The sequence below is a fragment of the Fringilla coelebs genome (assembly GCF_963513975.1).
Source record: "Fringilla coelebs genome assembly, chromosome: 10".
Taxonomy (NCBI): Eukaryota; Metazoa; Chordata; class Aves; order Passeriformes; family Fringillidae; genus Fringilla; species Fringilla coelebs.
Genome location: NC_140036.1, coordinates 21,044,780 through 21,066,816, shown reverse-complemented (window position 1 = coordinate 21,066,816; position 22,037 = coordinate 21,044,780). Strand labels below are relative to the sequence as shown.

The following is a 22,037-nucleotide window of genomic DNA, read 5'->3' as shown; positions in this document are numbered from 1 at the left end:
AATGTTTTTTTCTGCTGCTATACAAAATGCCCCTCTGTTAAATGCAGCTTCTCTGGTGTCCCTAAATGTACCTGCTTCTATAAAATAAGGAGTTTCAATAAGATTGTGTCCTGAAAACAATCTGTCAAAACTGACACAGTGATTTTATTAATAGCACTGAAAAAAACACACACAGAAGAGTAAAATACATCTGTCAGGTTGAGTGAATTTTAGTACTATACCAAATAATGCAACATGAAACTTAATATTTAGTGGAACCAGGACGTGTGGAATCTTGAGAGGATAGATCAGCATCAAACATGAAATCTAAATGGTGTTACTGTTCCTACTGCATTTTTTTAAGTTTTAGCCATTAATACTACTTGTCTGAATTCTTCAGATTTATATCTCATTAGAAATAGATTTTGTGTGCTCTGTGCTGTTTTCCTGTAAGTTTTAATGCATCAGAGGAAATAGGATGCATTAATTAGGGCATAGTCTGAACTTGAGAAACCAGTGTTCATTTGTGACACCCAGAATTTCCAGTGTGATATTCTCGTGCCTTGACCTTATCTCCCACATCATGACTGAGCTTGTGCTTTTGTTTGTTTCTATTTGGAAGTATGCCTGCTTCTTCAGCAGTCTTTATCTTTGGTGTTTTCTCTAAAATAATAGGCTGTGAACTGCTTGTTCAGGCAGTAAACAAAGTGATTGTGAGTGTCAGATACACCGTTGTGTACCAGCTTGAGCTCCATTAGCTGGGCCACACAGAGTCTCACTAAATAATATTTTTGCCTAAAAAACCACTTAAGTGAGGATTATATAGGCTGAGGGCTGTATTAGAAACATATTGCAGGATTCAGGTAGAGTACACTCCCAGCTTCTGTGTGCCTGCAAGAATTTATCCAGATCAGCCTTAATTTGTGACTTTTCTTCAGCAGAAAGAGTGGCTAAAATGTTTATCCAGCGTGGCTGAAATCCACTCTGTTGAGGGAGAGAAGCAAATCTGCTTCCTCTGCTGTCTTGAAGCTTAACTTCATTCATGGGGGCTTTGATGAGAAGGGTAGAAGCTAAATCTCACAGATGGTGCTGGAAGGCAGGTCCATGCCCAGTGCCCTCCCTGCCTCTGCCACAGCTTTGCCCAGCTCCAAACCCAGCAGTGTTCTGCTTTCAGCTGCCCCTGGGTGCTTCCTTCTCAGGCATCTTGGCCAACTCTTTCCCAGAAGTTGCCTGTGTGCAGATAATTTCCAGGAATTTGCCAGCCTGTGAAATCTTGTCTGCATGTGACCTGTCACAAATTCTCTTGCTGTATCCATACTGCAGGAACAAACCCAAAGTTTATGGGAAGCCTGAATGCCATGGCAGTCCTCCCTTCTTTCACAGCACAGGGAGAGAGGAGATACACTCTATTTTTATGCAGTTATCTTCAAAGACTAAAGAACCAGCTTCATAACTTTGGCACCAGAAGTTGTAGATAAGGGATTCTCTTCATCAGCTAAGTGGGAGCATCTCCTAATTTAATTGCACAATATTCTCCCATCTTCAATGTCAGCTGTTTTTAAAGGCGAATGAAAATGCCTCAAACTTGGTTTTGTTCAGACTTTTTGTACCTGAAAATGCAAAAGAACACCGGGGCAGCGTGGATACAAATGATCCAGTGTGGTTATGAGGTGCACTGAGGGCTGGTGATCTGGGCATCCATGGCTCTGAGCCATCCATGGGGCAGAATGGGTCACCACAGTTTTGGTTACATTTTTCAGTCTTATCCCAGCAGCTGTGACAAAATAAATCTCATTAGAAGCTCCCTAATCTTCCTAAGTATGCCAGCTACAGGAAACACAGCTCAAAGTCCACTGAGGAACATGTAGGGCATATCTAGTAAAGAGTGAGGGAATCTGGCTCCAGGGCTCATGTTTGACCTTATTAGGGCTCATAAATCCTTTTGGCAGTGGCTGGTGTTTTACCTCAAAGCTGTTTTTCCCAATCCTGATCAGTTTCTGTAGGCTCTCATATTTTTATTCCCATCTGCTTCATCCCTCCCTTCCCTCATTTTGCCAGCAGGATCTCCTTGGCAGGGTGAGCTGGCTAAACTGTCTGCTCCATCATTTATCAGGAAGTCAGTGCTGAATGACGTAAGGCACAACCTCTTCCCCCAGAGGATCTTCATATTATCTCAGGAATTTGCAGCTTCTGCTGCAACTGACGGTCAAATCCAGAAGACTGAAATCCGAACCTTTTTCCTAGGAGTTTACATAATTTATGGGTACCCACCCAACAGCAAAAAAAAAAAAATCATACAAAGTACATTTTTATCCTGCTTAAATGTTCACTGATTAAATGCCTGTGATGGGGAGAAGAGTTACACCAAGATCTGAGAGTTTCAGGGCAAGATAAGCAGTGTATCCTCACCAGTTAGGAGGAGATAACATGGACCACCGACAAAGGAAGGGAACCGTGATTCCCTTATTTGGCAATATCTGGGACGTGGAACCAAAAGGGAGAGGGTATTTATAGGAAGAGGTAGAACATTTCCTCCCTCCAGACTATAAAAAACAAAATGTGTTTAAGTCTAATGATTTAATGAACAACACTTATTTGTATAGCCAGATGTTCTGAACAATGTCCGTCTGTGTTTCCAGCTGGATGTGCAAAGGTGGTGAAAAGAAATTTCATGTCCCCCTGAAGTTAATGGGATTTGTTTACTGAACTCTCTTAGGCTGTGCTTCAAACCCCATCAGTTACTCCTCCTCCTTTTCTGAGGAAGGGTGGAATTTGATTTCTGAAGTTTTTGTGACCTTCAGTGTATTTGCTTTTAAGGGGAGGAGGAATCTTAGTGCAGGGTGATGCTTTGAGTGTTGCAGTAAACAGAAAGGTTAAACACAGTTCTAAAATGAAGCAGCCATTTCAATTTTCTCCAAGGTTTATTATAAAAGATGTTGTCCTGAAGCTTGAGTTTGGTGTTTGTGTTGGGTTTTTTTTCTTGTTTTTCTTTTCCCCTCTAAGGAGCTGTGCTTAGAAGCAGCTGCTTTGATTTACTGCGATTCATGTGACATGTCCCTGAATTTCATCTCAGCAATGAAATCCAGAATGAGCTGAAATTCCTGTAGCTTTGTTAAATCCTCCCCAGCAAGCAGTAATCAGGTGGATATTTCTGTGAAATATTTTAAATATTTGGAAGGTTTCTTAGTGGTGAAATTGGTTGTGCCAATATCCAAGATCACATTTTGGCCTTGTCCTGTACAGGGCTGCTAATTGCCCATGCACTTCTTCAGCTCACTAGTAGGAAGTTGGTACAGACATTAGAGATCAGGTTTTTTAAACATTCTTGAACTCATTCTTCCCATCTCAGGCATGAGAGGGCACAGATAAGATTACATCAGCCTTTTTGACTTCTGCATTTTATAAATTTAGCCCCCAGTCTTTATTAAATGTTCTGTTTAATATCCTTCTAGCTCATATAGTCATAGTTCATCCTTCAGACATGACTGCAAAACAATTTAGGCTGGGATTGCTTGAGTCAGTTGATTGTCATCTGTCATGAGAAAGATAATTTATTTCTGTTCTGCTGTCAATCTGGAGGTGTTTGGGTTGATTTAAAGAAGGGAGGGGAAGCTCTTTGCCTTCCCCCATCTCTGAGCTGTGGTGCCTGGGCTGAGTAGAAAAAGATGTTATTTGGTTTCTGGAATTACTGTGAGCTCTTCCACCACTGATTGCAATTTCATTGTATCATACTTTTCATCTGGAAAAATAGGTCAGTAATTTACATTGATGACAGAAGAGCTTAGGTTGGGGGGTCATTCAAAGAATGTTGCAACTGCAGCCCCTCGCTAGGTTGCCACTGAAAAATCCCAATGCAGGCTTCATGAAAAATCTTTGCCTTTCTAGCACCATGAGTTGGAATGGTTGTATTAAAAAAAAATAAAAAAGCCCCAACTTTTATTCCTGTGGAATCTAACATCTTTTAAAGATGTCCAAATAGTGTAAGTAGTGCATAGAAATAAAATTTCTGCTTTAATGTGAATGCTTAGACAAAAATCAAGAACAGTGAAAAGATGACACACTTTGGACGTTTATCCTGGTTTAGGGCAAGTTTTCCCTGCTTACTTTCTCACTGAGGATGAATAGCTTGCTTTGCTCTGACTCTGTTCCTGAGACTGAAATAGGGATTATTGCTCAAACCCAGCATCCCACAGCACTTTGCAGTGCCCACTATGAAATCTAAAGAAGGCATTTCTTCTTTGATTCGAGCAAGGTTGAGGAGTTGTCACTGAGGGCAAAATTTGGCCTGCAGTTATTTTCTTAAATTTTTTTTAGTTCATGATGGGTTCTGCTGTGCCTCCTCGCTGGGGAAGTGCACTGCTGCCTTCCTATTGTTGTAGCAAACTCGGTGGCTTTATGAGGTTCACTGCCAAGGAAGTTGTTAATTTTGGCTGAGGAGCTCTGTTTAATCCCCAGCAAGTTTGGAACTCCTATGGAGTCTGTTTTGGCTGTGCTGTGTGATTGTTTTTCTGTGCAAATATGCAGTCCTGCAGGTTATTTTGCTAGTTTTGTGTTTGATCAGGAAAATGCTCTTATTGTGTAATAGGCAGGTTAGCAAAGGGTTTATGGCCAGAATTGCCTATGGTCATGTTTTTGAACATCAAGAAGAACTAAGTTTTGTTTTGTGTTCAATACTGGCCATTGTCCCCTTACACTGGGGATGGTATTTCAGAGAAAAGCATTTCCTCACTGGCATGGGGCAGCAGACACAGGATTTTAAAAGCCACTTTAAAATGGCACTGGAGACTTGTCACCCTCTGTTCATTAGGGACTGTGCTTTCCACCTCAGCTCTTGGAGAGTGCAGGGCTCAGCTCTGCCCCAGCAGGACGTCCCAGGTGTGGCTGTCCCAGCAGGGACACTCAGGAGGGACAAAGCCACACCTGTGGTGGGATGCAGTGGAGCTGTCAGGGGCCCAGCTGGGAGGAGAGACTAATCCTTGGTGCTGTCAGACTTGTGCTTTTTGTCAGTGCAAGGAGGAGTTGTGAGCCTCCTTTGCTGTGTGTCCATGGTGCTCAGGCTCCTGCTTTGCCTGGCTGGGACAGTCAGGTGCCAGGACTGAAGGGAACCTTTTCTTTTGGAGGGGAGATCTCTCTGTAAATGCCAGGTGGTGTAATTTCATGGCTGGCATCAGACATCCTTTTGAGCCAGTTTCACAATTTAAGAAGCATGGGTGTCTCAGCCATTCTGCTGATCAACCCCTGCTCCTGGAGAAGCCTGTGGAGTTTTTCTGGCCATGTCACCTGTGGCAGCTTGGGGTGCTGCTGACAGCAGGGTGCAGCTCTGCAGAAGTTACATCCCTTCCTGAGTGACCACTGGGTTCCTCAGCCTGGAGAGCAACCCTTGAGTGTGGCAAATGCTGGACAGGCAGTCACAGGGAATGAGGAGAAATGAGGAGAAGGACAAACCATGAAGCAGCACAGAAATAAATGGAAGGAATTAAGGATAAGGAAATTCCATGCATCCCAGCTGTTGTACAAAACTCTGAGGTGTGTCAAGAGCTTCATTGCTGCTAGGAAAAGTTTAGTGTTTGTTGGCCAAATAGTGAGAACATCAGCCTTCTACTTGGAAAGGAGGAGTCAGGAGCTCCAGGAAAGTTTTAGGAGGGACTTTCAGTCTTTTGTCAAATACTTGACCAAAAGATGGAGGGGATGGCACTGCTTGGTTTATCTGCAAAGCTTTTATTGTCTTCCCAACCCCACATAGTGTGCAAGCTGCTGTAACAGCATAGCAGAAGGGAAGCTGCCGATAAATAAAAAGAAAAAATATTTTGACAGAGAAAATAGGCTAAAGCAGGTCGAAATGATGAAAAGAGAGTGCTCCAAGAGGAGGTCCTGTGTGTAAGTGGTTTGTTGTTCCAGCAGATTCATCTTGAGCTTCCTCTGTTCCTGTGGGTTATGTCATTGTTTGGTTTGGTGTTCCTTCAAGCCCAGCCAGCTGCAGCCATGCCCAGTGCACTGCCTCTGCTTTGGGAGATGCACAGAGCGCTCGCTCGCGGTGTCACACGGATGTGATGGGGATGGGGGCTGCTGTATTTTACTAAGAAAGCCTTTTCTGCCTTCTGATGGACCAACTGCCTGTTCACAGTAGGAAGTCACTCAGATCTCCAGCCAGTAAAGTAGGAGTTGTTTTTGCTGTCTTCCAGCAGTAGCAGCGAAGAAGCAGAGAAAAACAAACCCAACATGTCACTTACCCTCCATTTGTCCCTTGCATCCAGGCTTTTATTTCCCTTGCTGGTTGCTACTGATCTTATTTCCCTTCCTCCATCCCAATGAAAAACAGAGATCCAAACAATAGGGGGGGGCAGGGAGGATTGGATGCCCTTACATTTATTTTTAAAGCCCTTTTTAGCCCAGGTGACTTCACTATGTACATCTGAATGCTCCCACATCTGATCCTGATCCATGTGATAGGAAGTGCCTTTGGTTAGAGAAGGATGAGCTGTGGATTTGCACTCCAGGTATTTTGGAGTATCCTGTCCCATAGACAATAGGATGCTGAAGCAGTCCGGGTGAAACTAGCAGGTCAATAGATATGGACTGTGGCCAGGACATCTCTGAAGCGTGGGATTAAATTCCTGCCCAGATCACAGAGGCAAAGCACTTCACTCATCCTTTGCTTTATTAAATTAGTATGACTAGAGATTTGATTTTTCTGATTTTAGATCTGAAAATGCGCCTTGTTGTTGTTGTGGAGTTTTTTGCCCTTTTTTTGTTTGTTTTTTTTGGTTTTGGTTTGGTTTTTTTTTTTTTTTTTTTGCTATCTATATATAGTTTGGTCTTTAAGGATAAATAATGAAGGATAAGCTCCTAAACATTAATAAATGTATGTTAGCAGGAGAAATCAGCAACAGTAGGAATGCACTTAGAAATGGAAAAATTGTGCTACACTCATGCATGGCAATTTTTAAAGAATTAGAACACATTTTAACAATTGTATAACATCAATCTCTTTACCTTTGTCAGGGGAGCCGTAGTGGTGTTTTAACATTGATGTTTTTTATTAGCTTTCATGTAATGATCAGAAATGTGAAATATTTAACATTTAGAAATCTCGTCCAGGCTTAATTAATAGTCTTCCTTGGTGTATTATAGGTTCACATGGTGTGATTGACTGTTTTGAATAGAAATACCTTTTTTCACAAGTTTTTTACTCTGAAGGGCTCCTGTTCTGTCCAGCTGGGAAGGGTTTTTTAAAGCCCTGTGTGTTCAGTGTGACACTGGATTTGCCCTTCCCAGTGTCACATCTGTAGCCTGGCAGTTTATCCATGACCCTGCCCTGTCCTGAGCTGCCTCCCTGACAGACTGGAGAGCTGCATCAAACTGGATTAGGCAGGAATTTGTCCTAGCTCTAATTTTATTCAATATTTTCATTAAGGGCTTGAAGGATGGAATAAGGATTGAGGCTTATTAAATTATAGTCCATATCAGGCTCTGATAGGGTTGAGAGTGCTTGATGGGTCAGGGGATGATGACCAGACAGGAGAAGAGCTCTGTAATGGCCTTCAAAGAAAAAGTTTGATCAAGGCAAGAGCCATCTACTTCCCTGCAGCTAGTTGTTCTCAGACCTGCTGGTTTTTTAATCAGGTGGTAATTCTGGGAGGAATAGGAGATTACAAACCCCAAGAATCAAGTTATTCTGTAGACAAAGAGAAAACTTCTAAGCAAGCTCTGTAAATGGGTCCTTAGCTCTGGTGCTGCCAGGACCTCAGCTGGGCGGGGCTGTGCCATATCCTCAGAAGGATGGAAACTAGTTTAAAAAACAGAGGACAGCAGCAGGTCTCTTACAGATGGGTATAGAGAAATGAGCTTGTTCTGTTAAGGGAAGAAATTCCTGCAGGTATGTGAAAGGTGGCAACAGAGGAAGGGGTGATGAACTCTCCTGGGGCAGATGTGCAGGAAAGAAGGAATAGGTTTCAGGTGCAGCAGGGAGAGATGAGATATCTTCCCTGAGATGAAGAGTTAGATGCTGTGGTAGTTCTAGCTGAGAAGTTTGGAGATGACCGTGATCATGGGGCAGGAGGTCATTTATTTAATTTATTTAATTCTCATCTCAGAGCAGATGATCATGTCTCAGTGTGGGAGGATGGACTGGGTGGCTGTGTCACATCCCCTCTGGTCCTGTGACTCAGCTGCTGCGTGACATCTGCTGCTCTAGGCTTGTTCTTGTGCAAGGAGCTTATTAACTTACATTTCTGCAATTCTGAAAGTCTGGATGTGTTCTTCTTGGTGTCTTAAGCTTTGACACGGGCAGGCAGCTCACAGAGGAGCTGGGCTGTGTTTGAAGAGCTCATTTTCTCGGGGGCTGTAGGTTGTGCTGTACGTGACTGATGAAAGATCCTTCCCAGCATTAAAGCCGGTCACAGCCCCGATAAATCTGGAACAAATTCTGAGAAAGCATGTCATGTTATGACTGGCATATCTGTGAGCGTGGAGCTCTGCTTGAGAATTAGACTCAGAGTTTGCAAAGTGCTGGTGCTGATGTCATTGCCTTGGAATGGAAAGGCTGTTGAAACAGTAAATACTTTCTGTGGCCAGAAGCTAAGTCTTGAGCTGGACCTTTTCCTCTCTTCGAAGGAAAGAATGCAGAACTAACCTAAAATGTGTATTTGCAATGGGAAAATCTTAATTAGTTTAGAGCTTTTAGCTATTTCAAACCATTTACATACACAGCTGCTGCTCATGCAAACATGTAAACTATTGATGGAAACTTCAAACTTACCTTGAACTGACATTTTTTCCCCTGTTTTTTAAAGCTGGGCTTGGTGTTTAAAAGTATGGTTGGAAAGGTCTGAAAATTATATTTGTGCTGTACGTGCAGAAAGGAACATAGACACAGGCTAACAGAAGCATAGAATAAAAGGCTTTAGTTCAGCAAGGCTTGACACTGAAACCCTGTTAGCCCCAAACAGCTGCTGAGAAAGTGTTTAGCTTTTAGGGGCATTTACTCCTGGTTGTATCTGTAGAGTTTTGTTTATGATTCAAAACTCTGAAAAAAAAAGAGACCTCTTGATGTGGTCCAGGTCTTTCAGCTGGCTTTTCTGCAATAAAAGATTAATCTGAAACACTGGATTCAAAGAACCCACAGCCTGGGAATTAAAGCCTAATGCTGGGAGTGCTATAATGTCTCCCAGTGAGATTAGCAGGGTAACTCAGATTTTTGTACTGTCCCTCAGAGGACCCCGTGGAGCATTCACAAGGAATTCACCCCCACCCCCTGCTTCCTCCTAGGAGGAAGAGTTTTGCCATGACAGATGTGGGGAACAGATGTTGAGAAGAAAAGTTAAAATGGGACAATGACCTGAACTGTTGGTTGGGCTCTCCTTGACGTGGCTGAGCTCCTGTTCCCCGTGACAAAGGAGGAAAGCAACTCCTGCTGCCTGCCCCTGCAAGCCCCAGCCTTGGGGGGGTTGACATGCAGATTTTCTGTCTTCCTGTCAGATGCTCAGTGCTCAGTCAGCTGAGGAAGAGGAAGGGACAAAGACTGAAATGCAAATCAGCTGTCTGTTACTCAGGGACAGTCAGTCCCAGGTAGGTGGGTCATGCTCAGCCACCCTCCACCTTTCCTGAGCAGTTCTGGGGAGTTCTTCTGAACCTGGCTTGCCTGGTTTGCATCAAGACTTGCCTGTTTCTTGCTGCTGTTTTTGCCCACTTTTCCCCCACTGCATCTGGGAGATGCTCCTTGTCCCTAAATGCCCCAGTGAGCTAATTTAGAGTATAGCCCTTGTTGGCTGCTGAGTGACAACAGAGAACCAGGGGGAAAGGCTTTCCAGCAGCTCTGTGTTATCAGAGAGAGCATATCAGAGGGTTTCTTTGCTTCTCTCTTGTCTTCTATTTCAGAAGGCTTTCTGCTCTTTGCTGGCTTGGAAGGAAGATGTTGAGCTTGATACTCAGAGATTGGCAGGTCAGAGCAACTTCCCTGCTGAGGGAGGGATTTGGGACAGGTCTCTTCTCCTTAGCTTAGTCTAGCTCAGGAGACTGTGAATAATCATGTTTATTACAGAAAGGAAGTCAGCCATCCAGAGAAGCCAGAGATTTTTTTTTTTAATGGCTCTTGAAATGGGAAGCTAAGTGTTTGAAATACTGTAAATACTGTAATTCTTGATAACCACTCCTGAGGTCCCCTTTCAACCTGTGCTGTTCTCTGATGCTATTATAGACATCACTTGTGGATGTTTATTGCTTTCTGCCTTTAGTATTTGCTTTATTTTCACATTGGTTACATGTATCCCATTCTCTCTCCCCAAAGCCTTTGAAGAAGAATTTTCTTCCACTGTATAAACCCTTGGTGACATGAATGTCCATACTGACCCCATAAATGTCCATCTTGCCCTCATAAATGCCCACACATCTGTAATCACCCAAGGCCTCTGTATCTGGTACCCAAAGCCCTCTCTGTGTGAACAAGATGCATAATTGGGACACTAATGTAAAAAACTCCCTGAGTGGGACACTTCATTGAGGAGTTTGATTGAAGTAATTAAACTTTTATTTATTTGCTGGGCATACCCAGCTCCTTTAAGTCTTGGAACCAGTTCCTGTGCCTGGAGCAGTTTGAACCCTCAGCCCTGACCTGCAGAGGGTGGGAGTTACTGTGCAAAGCAATCACCTTTCATGGCAGAGGGAAATGAGATTTCTTTGGGCTTCAGGGTTTGTTTTCCTCTCCTGCTCGGTGTGACAGAGCATCCTTGCTAGAAAGCAGAGAGAGGGAAGAAAATTCAGTCCACATGTTTGGGATTTAGGGTTGAGAGTGATTCACGCTCAGCTTCTGGGGGTTGTAATTAGGGGTGACATAATAGCCAGAAACTTTTGATAAAATAGTAGCAGCTTTTTTGTTACACTCAGAGCTGCAGAAGCTGCTTCTGATTAGCATCCCTTCAAGATAAGCCTGCAGGATCTCCACACTGTGCAGATCTGCCTCCAGGCTTTTGTAGCACAGTTCAACTTTTTTACTGATGCTGAAAGGAACCCTGCATTTCTGAAACACCCCAAATTTTGACATTTTCACTTGGATCAGCATCTCAGCCTTTTCCTTAGCCATTTTAGTCCATCTGTGACATTTTGAAATCAATATTATCATATTCTGGCTCAATCCTGCCAGTTTATGCTCTTTATAATACACTCTGAGGGTTATCTGCTATGGAAAAACAACAATCTTGCTATCCTCAACTTCTCCTGAAATATTACTACTCCTTTCTTTTCCAAGTGGCTGAGACTAAAAGGAATCCAGGAATGTGTGCAGCAGGAGATCTGTCATTCCCAGTCCACACCAAGGTGCATTCTTGTAGGGAGAGATGGGCATTTACACTGGAATTCTGCCATCAGCATTCAGCCAATTCTATTTTTTGGCAGTCGAGCACATGGAATTTGTAAAAAGAAGATCTACTTTTTTAAAGCAGGTCACAGACAAAAATAAAGACACATTCTTGGGCTAGGAGAAGTAGGTCAGGTTTTGGGGGAATCATTAGTGAAAGCTGTTGATCTGATCCCACCTGTTTATTAATGTTTTTTGCTTCCTGTGCCAAGGACGTCTGGCTCATTTTGCTTTAGGTGAGATATGTTCTTCTGCTTTGGTGAGCAAACTTTTTGCTGCATTAACATTTTAAAGAAGAAAAATAAAATTTAAAAAAAAAAAACCACCAGGAAAATATGTTCCTGGTTTTTCATTAGAGAATACTGTAGTGGAAAGTGAGGCCTCTGTGTGCTGTGGTCCAAAAGGAATAAAGCTGCTTTGTGTCACCTCATTACTCTGAGCTGATGTTTCACCTCAAGATTGTTTTGAGGGGGGAGGATGAGGGAAAGGCTGATTCCCCTGCTCAGAGGATGGCCTCTTCTGCACAATTATCCCTCTAATTTAGGGGGAGCATTTCTGCAGGAGCCCCTGCAGGAGCTGCTGTGCCAGGCAGGAGGCTCAGGCAGGGAGGAAGGATTGCTGCTGCTCAGCTCTGCAGGTCACTGGCATCCCTTCCTTGCCTCCAGCTGGAAGGTGGCTGTGGAAGAGCTTGGGCATTGCCCAGTTTTAGGGCAGGGGGCTGCAGGGGGGTGCTGGGGCTCAGGGCAGGCTCCTGGGAGGCTCCCCTGGGTTTTCCCTGCATGGCACAAGGACACTTGTCCTCTCCAGAGAGAGCCCTGGTGGGCAGGGGGACAGCCCAGTCTGCACCACTGGACTGAGAGGGGCTTTGGGTTACAAACCAGGGTTAGCTTCAGCAGGAGCTGAGGAACTCCTGAGCTCCCTTCACAGCAGCCTGGTTTTGCTCTCTGAATGCAGATCACAATTAATTGCACTGTTTGTGCAGGACATCTCTGCAAATAGACTCAGATTTCTGAATACTGGGAGTTGCATTCCCTCCTCTTTTTTAAACATTTTTTGTAATATTAATCCATGCCTTAAATTCACAAGGCAACTGATACTCATGTTGTAATGTCTGTCTCCCTCCCCTATTTTTATTTATGTTACTGAAATTTTGGTTTAATTTTGGTGATTTATTTCTCTTCCTCTTTCCACATTCTCTCTTTTACAGAATTTGATTCAGAAACAAAAAGGGTTCAAGACATTCTTTCTGGAATGGAGAAACCACAGGTATGTGATCCCAAATTGCCCCACGAACGTAACAATAGCAAATGTGAAAAGTAGATTGTGTCACAACACACTGGTGATTTCACAGGGGAGCACCTCTGATTTTTTCCCTAGGCAGATTGCTGCCACTATGGGATATAAATCTGAAGGATCTTTTGTGCTCCTGGGTGTTTGAGGGCTCTGCTCACTCCAGGAATGGCAGCAGTTGTCTGTTTCCAGAGGACAATTCCCAGTATTCATCCTGTAATGGGGAGCTCAATGCACTGGGGTGACTTGCATAGCTCTTACCCCCCTCTCCCCTGGGTTTAATTTTGTCATGAGCAATTTATGTCTTTAATCATGATTAAATTAAGCTAATTCTATTATTCAATGGCAAATTACTACAGTCTGTGTTTGTCTGAGCCATAAAAGCCTGTAAATTGTGATGGAATCAAATCACCCTGTAAATAACCCTAATGCTGAGTGTGACTGCAGTCAGGTGAGGTTATTAATAAATCTGGTTGTAAGCCCTTTTCTAGGTTGGTGTGTCAGATGAAAGCCAGAGGAGCACTGTGGGTCTGGGAGAAGCAGTCATGGGGCAGAGGGAGGCAGAAATCCCAAAAAAGCCCCAGCCCATCTCCTGTGCTCTCCAGGGCTCAGGCCTCTCCCTGTCCAGCTGCGGAGATCGGGCACAAATGAGCAAAAAAATGAAAAACACTGGTGGAAAGCTCATGGGAAGACTTGGCTCAGCTGATGGAGGCTGATGCAGAGACATTCTGCAGTGGAGCCTGGATGCAGGAGTGGCAGAGCTCAGGGAGAGCCAGGCTGAGCTTTTGGGCTCTCTTCTGATGGATGCTTTTGTTGTGAATAAACACAAAAGCTGTTGGTGTTCAGCTGCTCCATCAGTAGGTGCTGGTGTCCTGGCATGGGCAGGAGCTGGTGCTAAGCCAGGTCTGCAGAGATGGCAAACACCAGCCTGAGCTCTGTCACAAGGACAAAATCACTTCACTGGTCTGGAAACAAGTGACAATACCGAGCTGAAGAGTTCCAGGGTGCTCAGAAGGGAAGAAAGTGAACTTACACAGAGTTGTTGTACAGAGGGAGTCAGTATTTTTGTACCAAGGACCAACTGAGTGTTGCTCATTTGGTCAACAGCCACAGCCAGGTGCTTTACAAAAATCCAGAGAGCTGACAAGAAAAATGTGTTGTTTCATGTTTTTATCCTTAGAGGTAGAAAGAGAGGCTATTAGAGCAATTTGCAGGATTCTGAGATCTGGACAATTAAATTTATGGTAACCAGAGCCTTAAAGCAGAAATAAGCAAAAAAAAGAAAAATAGACAACAATAATTTCCCTTTAATAATGCCAAAATTGGGATTAAAAAAAAATCCAAACCATGGCAAATGCTGGGTCAATAATAATGACATTTACTGAGGTGAAGTTGGAGATTATCTATTATTCTCTCTCTGTAACTTTGACATTTGTGAGTAATTAAACTCTCAGGACTCTCACAAATCATGAATTGCTCTGAATGGTTCTGTGTATGTACAGTCAATATTTCATCTGATAGAAATATATAATATTATGCATAAATAATCATCTTGGTCATGTTGCTTGGCAAATCTTATGCATATTCAAGTGCAAAATAAAACAATGTATAGGAAGAGAACACCATGCTGAGCCAGTGACAAGTGGATGTCTGCAGCACATGAATTTGATTTGTCCAAGTGGGCAGCCCTCTCCATCCAAGGGGGATTGAAGCCATCCAAAGTGTTTAGCCTTGTGAGCAGCTCCTGCAGGAGAGGTGTCTGGATCATGCAGGTACCTCTCTGAGTACACAGTATACACAATCTTGAAATTATTATTTCGTGAAAGGTTTTTTCCAATAATAGGTTTTTTCCAATAATAGGTATTTTTACCTATTTGAGAAGTGTGCAGCCAAGCTGTAAATTTAATCAGAGCTTTTTCCCTTTACCAGCCAGAATTTTAAAAAGCACCTTTTGCTTTACATCCCCCATGGTTTTGTGTCAACTGAAATATGTTTTTAATTCACATTATCACAGACAAAGTAATCATTCTCAGAAACAAATACCTCCGTGAGGGGAGGGAAACTTGACTCTGGGTTTGTGAAATGGCTGCATCTGACAGCCAAGGGGCTTGGGGGGACATCCCCCCCGTGGGGAATCACCAGGGCTCTGTCAAACCCCAGCTCAAACATCAGCCTGGCTTTCCAGAAGGCAGTCTGCTCCTGCTGACTCGCTCTGCAGCGAAACTCATATTTAACCGCTGGGGTTTTTGCCTAAAATTGCAGGATTAGAGCCGTAATTTAAAAGCAGAATCTCAACCCAGTAATAAGTGTGAATTCATTTGACCCCCAAGCCTTTCAAGCCGTGCCCTGGAGGGAGTAAATGAATGTTGCTTGCAGTGTAGTTCTCACACACACAATGAGCCCCCGAACCGCACGATGCCTGCGAATGCTAACCCGGAATTTGAAAGATAATGAAAGTTGTACAGAAACATTTTTCATTACCTGAAAGACGGGAAGGGCCGATACTCATCAGTCTTGTAACCTTATTGAAGTGGTGCAGGAGTTGGACTCTTTCCCAGGGGCTTTTATGGAATAATTATTTACACCACCGAGTTCTGATAGAGCAGAAAGGAGGCATTTACTGTGTAAACGGAGAAGTTTTCAGAAACTAATTAACTCTGCTTTTCACCAGACGTACAGAACTCCTCGTGGGAGAAGCTTTTGTCAGGTCTCAGCTAAAAGGCCAAGCCAGCCCTCTTCAAAGCAGGCACAGTGGTTTTGGGGACAGATGAGCCAGGCTGAGGGAACTCAGAGGCAGCAGGAAGCACCTGCCCAGCCTGGGGAGGGATGCTCTGGCTGCTTATGTTTTGTCAGATGGAATTAGTGCCCTGCTAATGAGCAGTGAGCTGGTCCTAAGTGATGCTGAGGTATTTCTGTCTGCAAGTTCATTGAGCCCACCATTGTGGTGGTATCCAGGCAGTTCCTCTCCAGCCTGGAGAGGACTGTGCAGGTCTGTGCCTTTGGAAAGGTGTTTGTGTAAGTTAGAAACGTTGGAGGCAAAGATACTGAACTGTTTTACGAGTGCCTGCTTGTTATTCTCAGCATATCATAGCCCCATCTATTTAACTAAACTTTTTTCACAGCCAAGCTAGTGCTTCCTGCTCCAGGTAGGAGTTCCTTGGTAAACAAAGTGGTGGCTTTGGCCATGAAAGGAGATACTGGCAGGTGACTGTGATATGGTATCAGCCTGTTGGTCCGGGAGCAGCAGATAGCTTTATCTCCAGCCACACAAATAAATCCATTCCCAGCTGACGTGCACAGCCCAGGGAGGGAATAGATTTGCCTTTTCTGACTTATCTTGCAGACAGTCACCCCTCACTTGCTTTCCCGCGCTTGCTGCGTGTGCTCAGTGCAGCTCAGACTGGTGTTTAACCATTCCTGGTGTTTATTTTTACCCCTGCAGCAGCAGTTGCTGTGTACCTACGAGCTCCAAGGCCGCCAGCAGCTGCTCCGGGTGCTCCTTCCCTCTGAAATTAATGCTGTAGCTGCAGCAGCTTAGCAACTGGGTTTGGACTTTTATCCTCTGCTGGCTTCAGAATAACAGTCTGACAGTTTCTAGCAGTTAGCCCACAAGATACTTTCTCTCATTTTAAGAAACCCAAGACCTAACTTTTTACAGATTGCTGAAGCTCGTGGAGGGCCAGAGCTTGGCCGTATGTGGAATATATACGTGTGTCCTTGGGAGTAGTCATAGGGAAAAACATTTCAATAGAACATTGGCAGCATAGCATGCCTCCAGCTCCAAGTCTGTCTGAATTTATGAAAAACAATTATGCAAGCATATTTCCATAATAAAAGAAACTGCATGTTGATGGGCTGAGCTGGCATAGTCTGTTAAAAAACCCTAAAATTTATTTGGATCTTGTTAATCAGCTTTTTGATCAAAATATTATTTTAAATGCAGATTTTTAGCTCTTACATATCTCTGCTCCAATTTCATTTGCATATGTGTGTGTATATGCATATTTGTGTATATCTCAAAAAATTAGCTTATTTATCTTGAATCATTGGAGATTCTTATAAGGTATCTTATCCAGTATCAGGGTTAACTGCTCCAAGATTTTAACACAAACATTGATTTCATAGCATCAGAAAAATATAAGAAAATGCCATGAGAGCAAGAAATGCCATGAAAATTCATAAAACAATTTCCTCGTCCACATTTTTTACAAAGAAAGCTTGATGCTGCTTAAACCTTCTTGCCTTATAACTTATTTTTCACATTAGCTTGAACAAAGTTTTTCTTATTTTGGCAAGACTTAAATGTGCTGCTATAAATTAAAATCTCTAACTTTTGAGATCATGGCGTTTATGATGAGACATTTCATGGTGTCACCTACTTGTCAGGCTGTTAAAAATGGATTTATGACTTGCTCAGAAAGAATCTGGTTGATATATGGGTATCAGACACAACAGTTGCAGTGCTCATCAGCTGGAAGCAATGTGTTTCCACACGAGGAGGTAAATATTCTCCATTATACAAAGGTATCCAGAAGCTGGATTTGTAAACGAGCAGTCCCTGAAAGCTGATTGCTGGTACTTCATTCCCAAGTAATTTGTGGGTAAGGGGTTTCACTTGTCTCAACAAAAGTTGGGAAATGTGTAACTGAGCACCTGCAGCATTCATGTTACACCTTCTGAAATAACAACATCTTGCTCTTTGTGTTGCAAAAATCTGTCAAAATTTTCGATGCAGTGAAATTTGTTGTATAGGAAAAATAAAGAGCATAAACCCTCAGTCTTTGATTCTTCCATATGCAGGCTAACTAAAAAAATATTCTTTATATATTCACTACAATTAAGGAGGAAAAACGCCATTATTTTCATGATGAAAAGTGGAAAGTTGGTGGCAGAGCATTTGAGTTTTTGGAGGCTTGGAGGCTTCCCTGGGATATTTCAGCAGACTAGTGTGAAAATGTGCTGCCTTTCCCAGACAACCAGTGCAGCTATTGCTTTTTATTTATTTTTCTTTTTAGACAGTGGCAGGGGGGATATTTTATTCTTCTTTCTTGGCCTGATAACAGAAGGCTGCTCTCTGGGAAGCTGCCGCTGGCTGTGTGCAGCTGATGTGCCAGTGGCTCTCCTGGTGAGCAAGGTGATGCTTGTTCTGCAAGCTGTGTGAACCTGGCTCTCCAGAAGAATACAGTGGGGTGATAAAATTGGTTTGGTGCAGGAGTTTGAGGTACTTCTTCCATGTTTTATTAAAAACAATTCCTTACCCCTCTGCCATGGGGCTGTTGCACGCAGTGGTGACTGCAGGTCACACACAGTCCTTCTATCAAGGCACAAAGTGATTGATTTGCAATGTATTTTTTAATTGATAGGTTGGGCTTCTACTATGATTTTCCCTTGTGCTCTTGAGCCAGCATAAATTTTCAGGTTGAACTGGGTTTTTCTACTTACTTGCTGTTGAGTTATTGTGGTTTCAAGTGGCAAGAAGGACCGGAATGACTGAAAAAGCCATCAGAGTTTCATTGAAAAAGCTCCCCAACAAAAACTTTAGAAAAATAATTGTGCATAAAGCAATCTGTAGGTTGAAGTCTTTGTTCCACTTAGTTTTAGACACCTTTTGGGAATGGCCACAGCAGTGGGTTCCTCCAGAGGCTTCCTTTGCTGGATGCTCATACAGTGCCAAGCCAGTTCCCTGCAGGGGAACCTCTCTCTGTATTCCTCATCTGTTACAGATCATTTTTGCCATGAATCTGTGTTTTTGTTTGTGTTGTTGATCATTTCTGACCCTTTAATTTTCAACTCTAGCTTGGAAATTTCCATTTTGCAAGAAATTGATTGTGAAGATGCAAGCAAAAAGCAAATGCTTACAGAATAGCGTTTTTTCCTCGGATTTCAGATTAACTGGTGGTTCTTTTATAGGTTACAAATATTCAAGCAAGAACAGTTTTGCTTTCCTGGTCACCTCCCACTGGCCTTCTCAATGCAGATAGACACAACAACGGTTTGCCTTACACCTGTACCTACGAGGTTGCCTTATCAGATAAAGGGAGGGATGGAAAATACAAGATCATTTACAGGTAAAAACCAGCATTTTTACCCTTTTTTGTTTCATTAGGAGTAAATCCTGTGAGCTTTTCAGGGTGTATCCTGGCATGGACATCAGTCACAGAAGAAAGGCACGTTTCCTCACCAGAGGAGCTTGCAGGGATCTGGTGGAGTGCGTGTCACAAGGTCCCTAATTGCCACCTCATCCCACCTCCCTGGCATGTGGCACATCCTGCCTGCAATGCCATCACTCCCATTGCCAGTGAAAAGGTTACTTTTTCTTTTATGCTAAATGTCAAAACCTTTCGTGTACACCATGCAGGCAGGAGAGCTGCCTTCCTAATGGGCTAATTTTGGGTGGACTTGCAGAATTTAGAAGAGTAAAATCTTGTTATTTCAGCTAACAAGAAAAATGTGTGGGCTTTGTTGCTTTGTGGTGTCTTAGATGAGCAGAGGAGGGAGTGGAGCAGTCAGTAGGTTACAGAGGCTCCCCAGAAAAACCCAAATACTTGGCTCTCAGCAGGCTTCAGTAAAAATTCTGAGGGATTTCTCTGTGTCTCCTTGCAGTGATCCTCTGAGCTCATTCTGTGATCAAGCACATATGGTGTTATGCCTTTCTTTTTTCCCCACTAATGACGTCTAGGAAAGAGAATTTGGAGATGTGACCTTGGCTATTGTGAAATAGCTAATCCTTCCCAAGTCTCATTAAATAAAGTCCAGGTGATAGAGCATTGAAGGAATGACCTCTTGAGACCAAGCCCCCTCCTTTCTTAAGATGTCTTGTGAATTAGGGTATTCCTCTTGGTCTGCTGAAGGCAGCTCTTGGATAATACAAAAAGGGTGTATTAACCAGGGAAAGGCTGCCTGATTTTACTCTTTTTTCTTTCTGGCATTTACAGCAGCTGTTTGTGAGCCAACGTGAGCATCTCCATAGTCAAGTGTGTGCTGCTGAGCTTTCAAAGTGGGAAGGACACTTTCTAGTACTTCTTGTGCTTGATGGCTGCACATTTTCTCCTGGTTATGAAATGTTGTGCATCTGTTTTAAAGCTGCTGATGGTGATGTGTCTCCTGCTGCTGGCCAGAGCGCAGCCTTTAGCTTGGTGTGGTATGTTCCATCAGGAGCAGCAGTAATTCTTATTACTATAGGCAAAAGAGAGTCTGCAATATGTTGAATACATTGTCTTTGGAAGGAGGTGCGCTCATTTCAGAGGGGAAAAACTGGATTTGTAGAGCATTGTGTTATATGAAATAAAGAAGAGAAGGCTTGCTGGTGGATTTCTGGCGACCAAGCAGGCATGTGCTTTCTGGTGGATTTTGTTCTATTAATTTTGAGACATCTCCCTGTATTTGTCCAGCTAGCTATGAAATATTTCTTTATGCTAAATTGAGAGCTTTCTTGCTTCCCATATTTTAATAAAATCATGAATAAGCCAAGCTCTACATGAGATGGCTATTACTTATTAAGCACTGACCCGTACCTTAATCTTCACAGATTTGGCAACACATGACTGAGCCCAGTGTTCATTTACCAGCAAACAAGCCAGAAGGAAAAAGAATAGCCCTAACTATGTTGGCTGCTTTTGAAATTAATAGATTGTATGCTGGTTATTTCTTAAAATGTCTAAACCACTTTGCTTTAAGATGTCTTGGTATTGAAAGAGGGCTGGGTCCAGCTGTTTGGGTGTTAATTAAATGTCTCCTTGCTGTGGTCCTCACAGGGAGTGTGGTTCTGGAGGAGAGAGCAATAAGTGAAACAGTTGTGCCAGAAACACTGCTTCTTCCTCTGAAGTTCAGTGGGTCACTGTGTATGAAGTATTTTGAATAGGGAATATGCAGAAACTACAACAATAATGTTTGGGTTTCGCTCTTTTCAGCTCTGGGAGGGTTGAAAACCACAATGAGCTTTATACAAATATCAGCAAAATCTGAGGTAGAGTTGAAATGAACCCATGTATTTAGTTTACTGAATAAATTGATGTGATAAATTCTTTTCTTCTGTGCATGTGGAGCCTTATGAAGTTTTCAGGAAACTGAAGTGTGTTGACAAATTGTTGGTGTATGGTTTCTGCTGTTTCTCCTCTGAGGGACTATTTTTCTTCTTTCAAATTATATCACTACAAAATCACTAGCTGTGCTAAGTGGGATATTGCTTTTCATAATTTATTGATTTGTTTGGTTTGGATTTCTTTCCTGTAGTGGAGAAGAATTAGAATATCACCTGAAGGACCTTAGGCCAGCAACAGATTATCATGTCAGGTGAGTTAGCATGATTTGAATGTCACTTGAATGCAAACTCATCAATTATATGAGAATAAATGTGAAAGATTTTGAAGCAAATATACAGTGTAATTCAAGAATTTCATAGTCACCTCTGTAGTTGTGTTTTTCAGGGTTTCTAAATATTTTATCATAGATTTTATCTTGGACTATGAGATTGCTTTTTGAACAGTATTTTTCATTGTGTTGTTGCCATTGCTGTAGTAAGAGACAGAAATAAGTTTAGGATCTGGATGGATAGCAGGCCTAGGAGTGCTTATGTATAAAAGTAGGATATCTGAGGTAATTAAAAAATTCAACTCAAGCAACTGGTGTTTCTGCAGTTCCTGTAAGATGAACACTGGAAGTGCTCCACGCTCTTTTCATGGCCATGCTTTGGGAAGTAAAGCTGCTGCATACAGATCCATCTGACCAGAGTCACTTCAGCATTTATTCCAAGAAAAAGATGGATTCACACTGAACTGTGTTGATGTTTTCATAACATATTTCTCTTTGATTCTGATTTATTACTGTTAACACATTCTAGTTTTGTTCTCTGATGGTTTTAACACTGCGTTACCTGCTCATGTTGCCTTTTTTTTAAAGGCTTTATGAGCCAAGCCTTTGAATTTGCATCCTGTTCACTTACTCTCAATATCCTTTAAAAAAAAATCCTTTCACTCCTGTCTATTGTTCCTTTCTGTTTTTCCAGACAAGGGCTAGGCACACTGTTTCACATCAAGGTTGCTCCTGTTTGTAAAACTTTAAAGAGCAAACACCTTGCTTCTGAGCTCTAAAAAAAAAATCCAACCCCACAATGTGTCCATCTAGCTCTGCTACTGTAGATTATTTTTATTTTTAAGGATTGTTTCTAGTGGAGTCCTAAAATTAACTTTTCAAGCAGAAGCACAAGACCAGAAGGAACTTCTCATAAATGAGGAAAAGATGCAGCTCCTGGGTGGGTCAGGAGCCTTGTCCTTAGCAGCAAAGGGATGGTAACAAGGAGAAGGCTGTAAAACACTATTGTGCTTCCTTCTGAGCATTGAACATCTCTTTTGAAGCCAAATTCAAACACCAGAGAGGTCACCATGCGCAGCTGGGCTGAGGTCCATGCTGTTTTTAGGGT

At 42.7% G+C, this 22,037-nt stretch overlaps 1 protein-coding gene across 1 annotated transcript in view; it reads left to right on the top strand.

The window, feature by feature from the left end:
* Positions 1-22,037, top strand: part of FNDC3B (fibronectin type III domain containing 3B) — a 184,538-nt gene that overhangs the window by 106,007 nt on the left and 56,494 nt on the right. Inside the window, exons 7-9 of the mRNA XM_084212475.1 lie at positions 12,537-12,595; positions 18,530-18,687; positions 20,852-20,911. Coding sequence (XP_084068601.1) covers positions 12,537-12,595; positions 18,530-18,687; positions 20,852-20,911 — 277 coding nt within the window. The remainder of the gene's footprint in view (positions 1-12,536; positions 12,596-18,529; positions 18,688-20,851; positions 20,912-22,037) is intronic.